The sequence below is a fragment of the Anopheles merus genome, chromosome 2R (assembly GCF_017562075.2).
Source record: "Anopheles merus strain MAF chromosome 2R, AmerM5.1, whole genome shotgun sequence".
In the NCBI taxonomy this organism is placed as follows: Eukaryota; Metazoa; Arthropoda; class Insecta; order Diptera; family Culicidae; genus Anopheles; species Anopheles merus.
Genome location: NC_054082.1, coordinates 59,461,505 through 59,466,182, shown reverse-complemented (window position 1 = coordinate 59,466,182; position 4,678 = coordinate 59,461,505). Strand labels below are relative to the sequence as shown.

The following is a 4,678-nucleotide window of genomic DNA, read 5'->3' as shown; positions in this document are numbered from 1 at the left end:
TGCTGCAAAGGTACTTCTACGGGTTTCTCTAAACGGGTTTTGGATGTATCGCCATCCTGAGATTGGGCCTTCCCACGAGTAGCCCTACTAGGTTTGCCACGCATCTCGTGGCTTTTCACCTTGGCTGCCTCGTCCTTTTCGCCGCTTTCACACCGTTCACACACCCACTTCACGTACTTCACCTCCTTGGAAACACCAGCGCAATCGACTTAGAGCACGCGTCACATAGCACCATATACGATACCGCGTTTTCGCGGTCACAACCGACACAGTCGAACTTTGGCTTCGGCATTTTTTTGCGTTGAACACTTTCACGAACTTTTAATTTGGTTGATATTAAAAAAAAAACTTTAAATTGTAAAAAAGCTTGTGGAAGCGATAACAAGACCTTTGTATAGCGTGGATTTGAAATTATATTTATTTTAATTGATTCAAAATTATTCACACTTTTTTACAATTTGGGTCTTCACACTTTGATTAATAAATCGCTTCTGTTGCGCATGCCCTTATTTGGTCAAGATTTCTCGCGCGCTCTGCCGATTCCCGATCCTCGACCGTTGACCTGGCACACGAACCCTGACCGCTTAGAACGATTGTTCTTTCTCTCTCTCGCCCGATCGTCTATCCTGCTCGCGTTTTATAGCAGTGGTGATCGATTGCGCTCAGATCGATTAACGCACCTCTGTTTATCCCAACCTTTGTACTGTTTATATTTTGGCGTGTCAACAATCGATTTTCGAAAACCGTTTACCACCAGCTAGGGACGCAAACAACTCTTCTACAGTTGGTAATGGGTGTTGATCAACCTGCAACTTTTGATTAACAGTTTGCTTGTAATCTCCGCAAATTCGTACTTTACCTTCTGCCTTCCGCACCGGTACAATCGGCGTTGCCCATTTGCTGGTTGGTACTTCTTCTGGCACGTCCTCTGCAACAAGCTTGTCAAGCTCTTGATCCACAGCATCGATCAAGTTGAACGGAACACGTCGTGCTTTCAAGAAGATTGGCTGTGCGTTTTCTTTGAGGGTCAGGTGTGCTTGTACTCCCGATATTTTGCCTAAATTTGGATCGAAAACGTCGGTATACTTCTGCAAAATAGTATTAAGGCTGTTTGTATTTATTGCCATTTCATTTACCTCGTTTACCTGTAACCAATTATTCCAATCGGGCACCGCATTTAACCATTCTCTACCAAGTAATGGTCGTTTCATGAGATTCACCACATAGAGCGAAAGCATTTCATTATCGACTTTTACTTTTATTGTGCCAAGCACTTCGATTGCATTGTTTGTGTAACTCACGAGTTCGACATTGCATTTTTGAAGAGGTTTGTTTTTGAAGTATTTCTCGTAGCATTGTTTTCCAATAATGGTTAGCGGTGATCCTGTATCCACTTCGAAACGCATTGTAATATTATCTACGGTAAGATCTATCCACCATTTCGGAACGATATTGTTTAACGAAATTACCGTGCACACTTCGTTTTGGCTTTGCTTTTTCATGCAAACTTTTGCTAAATGCCCTTTTTTCCGACAGAAGTTGCAAATCGTATTGATATGCTTGCATTTGTTTGCTACATGTTTTGCATAACCGCATCGATAACAGGTTACGTTCTTTGGCAAGCTTTTGTTTGCTTTTACTTCTTTGTGGTTATGTTTTTCATTACGCTTCTGAACTACATGTACATCTTGTGATGGACCACCATTTTCTATTTCAGCACTGCTTTTTTTTATAGCTCCATGCCAACAGCTATGTCTCTTGCTTCCTCTAACGTAAGGTTCCGCTTTTCAAGCAAACGATTACGGATATCGTTCCTCTTCAAACCAAATACCAATTGGTTTCGCAATGCGGTTGACAAATACTGCCCGAAATTGCATGTTGTGGCCATTTTTCGCAATGCCACTAAATATTCGTCCACACTTTCTTCTGCTAAATGGGCATCTTTGTCACCTTGTCGTCGGCACTTGAACCTGAAATTTTCGCTAATTTCCAATGGTTCCGGATGGAAATATTCTTCCAGCGTAGCAATCACCTCTTTGTACTCGCATTCCCCTGGTCGTTTCGGAGCTATTTTGTCGCACAGCACATCGTATGCTTCACCTCCCATGTGGTGAAGAAGAAGATTTCGCTTGACCCTTACATCCTTTATAGCGTATATCTCAAACGCTGTTTCGATTCTTTCCACCCATCGACTCCATTTGCACTTTGCCTTATCAAAGGCGTCGAATGCGAAATTTGCATGAGTGATGGTGCGGGGGGCCTCAGCAGTATTGTTGTTATTTGTAGCATTTGCAGCATTTGCAGCACCTGTAGTCGGTCGAGGTTCCTCGTCGTTCGCCATACTGCGGGTTTTTACTCCGTTCCTCGTCGCCACTTTGTTATATCTTTCGGATATCTCTAATGAAAGTCGACCACTTTGCTTGGTTGTTCGTACGCGAGAGAGCGTGCCGCCAAATTCCTCTTTGTATTTTCCTCTTCCTTCACTTCCATATCTGTCGCCGCGCGTCAACTGTCACAGCGGTTTACACATCGTGGTTGGATACGCAAGGTGTGTACGAGGTATATATAATACAAGAATAACAGGAGTAGCGGGCATGACCGATGAAACTGACGTCAGAGCAGAAAAAACCATTTGATAGGACGTACAGGCGGTCCCCGAGATACACGGTTGATGGGGACCGAAAAACGCCGCAAAATACCGCGTATCTCGAATTTCCGAGTAAGTCGAATCTCGTGATTTCCCGCCAAAATATCACTAATTTTCGTGCAATTTTGCAAGTAGGGGGTCGTTTAAGCCACCAAATTAATTATTTGATATGTTTCTACTGAATTGAACAGTTTTAAACCTTATGAAATGGTATTTCACAATCGATCAATACGGTAATTATTTGGTATTTCACAGTGGATGTGTCAAATCAGTACAATTTGCTCAAAGAACTGTCAAATTTGGAAAACCGCGTATCTCCGAATCCGCGTATAAGAGGTACCGTGTATCTCGGGGACCGCCTGTAGTTCCATCATTTCGGTTGCAAATGATGCATATACGTGATCATGATCCATGTTTTGCATTTTCCTGAAAAGATAATTGTTTCGATAACCGTTGATTGATATAAGATTCAAACTTGATTCAAAGCACCTCATCAACTTTCCTGGGTGTATAAGGTTCTGGACAGCCACAAAGCCGATATGGAGTGAAGTTTTCGTAAGTAAGCCTCTTGATAAAAGATTCCTAAATAAGCTTTCTTCTATTCACAGCATTGAAATGCGGCTAAGAGTCGGCACATATAGACACGTCATGCTTGATGGAGTGAATATGACGATGACGTCACGGTGGGGCCTATGTGTGCCTACTTGTGTGAAAGATTTAAAGCACACCTCAAACATACAGAAACCAAAGTGCTCAAAAAGATGGGGGGTATGACTATGTTTTTTTGCACTAGAGCATTTTTTATACCAACTGTCGTTTTTTTGAACTAGCAGCAGCCATGATGGAAATTGAGTGCCCAAGATGGCTTCAACTTGAGTACCACTGAGTTCCCCCGCGAAAAAGCGTTTCGGGGGATGTCACCGAAAAGCTGTCAAAAATCACCCATCATTGCGGCTCGGGGAGTTACAAAGAAAGTAGGCATTGGAGAAATGAGACTGCCTGTCGGTTGTAGAGTACGGCTCCGACTGGCTCACAAATTATTATTTTTCTCTCATGGTATTGGATTATTTATAGTGATATTGGTGAAATTTGATACAAGAAATGTGGTTTTATGTTTCGACATAGGGGTTGTAGTGTTCTGATCAAGTTATAAATGAATATTCAGCCAAATCAAAAGTGATATTTTTGCAAGTTTCGGAAAGAGCCCTCAGCATTGAACTGTCAAAAATCAACATTTACCGTGTACCTTTTTTCGGCAGCATTTAAAGAGAAAAATAACTTGTTTTTCGTAATTTTAAAATTCCAAGCGAGCTATAATAACTGCTGCCGGCATATAATCTTTCATAAAAACCACACTTTCATTGTGTTAGTGCTCTGGTTTTCTTAATAATGAAACCTGCCGAACTATTGGATGACAGCAAATCTGCCGAAAAATTGTGAACTCCGCTCATTTTGTTTGACATTTCCTTGAAGCTTATAGGAAAATTACTCATAGCCTCTATCGCCATAGCCTTTACATTTCTTTCCATCTCTATGCTGGCGATAACATAATCATCCTCTGGTTGCGAACGGTTTTTTATCAATCTGGATAATATATCCGCGTTGCCAAACTGCTCAGTTCTTACGTATTCGATCTCAAAATCGTATAATTGCAGAGTTAATGCAAATCTTTGCAATCTATTTGCTGTATAAATCGGTGGTATGCCTTTCTTAGATCCAAAAATTTGCAATAGCGGTCGATGATCCGTCTGCAGTAAAAAATGCCGTCCATATAACATTCTGTGGAATTTTGTTACTGCATAAACTATTGCCAACCCTTCACGGTCAATTTGGCTATATCGTTTTTCTGTCTCTGTTAACGCTCTCGAAGCGTGCTGAACCACTTTCATACTACCATCCGCATACCTATGGCTCAATGTAGCTCCTAACCCAATTGAGGATGCATCAGCTGATACCACTATCTTTTCATTAGGGTTATAGTGCGCGAGGAGCAAATTTGATGAAAGTATCTTCTTAAACTGATCAAACGCT

General features: G+C 41.6%; 1 protein-coding gene across 1 annotated transcript; it reads right to left on the bottom strand.

Annotated features, from left to right (window-relative positions):
• Positions 1 to 722: 722 nt before the first annotated feature.
• On the bottom strand, positions 723 to 1,502 carry LOC121589611 (uncharacterized protein K02A2.6-like). The gene is made up of 2 exons (XM_041908674.1): positions 1,146 to 1,502; positions 723 to 1,088 (listed from the first exon to the last, which is right to left on the bottom strand). Exons 1-2 carry the CDS (start codon positions 1,500 to 1,502, stop codon positions 723 to 725), a joined length of 723 nt encoding a protein of 240 aa, XP_041764608.1.
• Positions 1,503 to 4,678: the final 3,176 nt, after the last annotated feature.

Coding starts and splice junctions, on each gene's coding strand:
- LOC121589611 (XM_041908674.1), bottom strand. CDS start 1,502: ATGAAAAAGCAAAGCCAAAACGAAGTGTGCACGGTAATTTCGTTAAAC. Junction 1,089..1,145: donor ATTGGAATAATTGGTTACAG/GTAAACGAGGTA, acceptor ACTATTTTGCAG/AAGTATACCGACGTTTTCGA.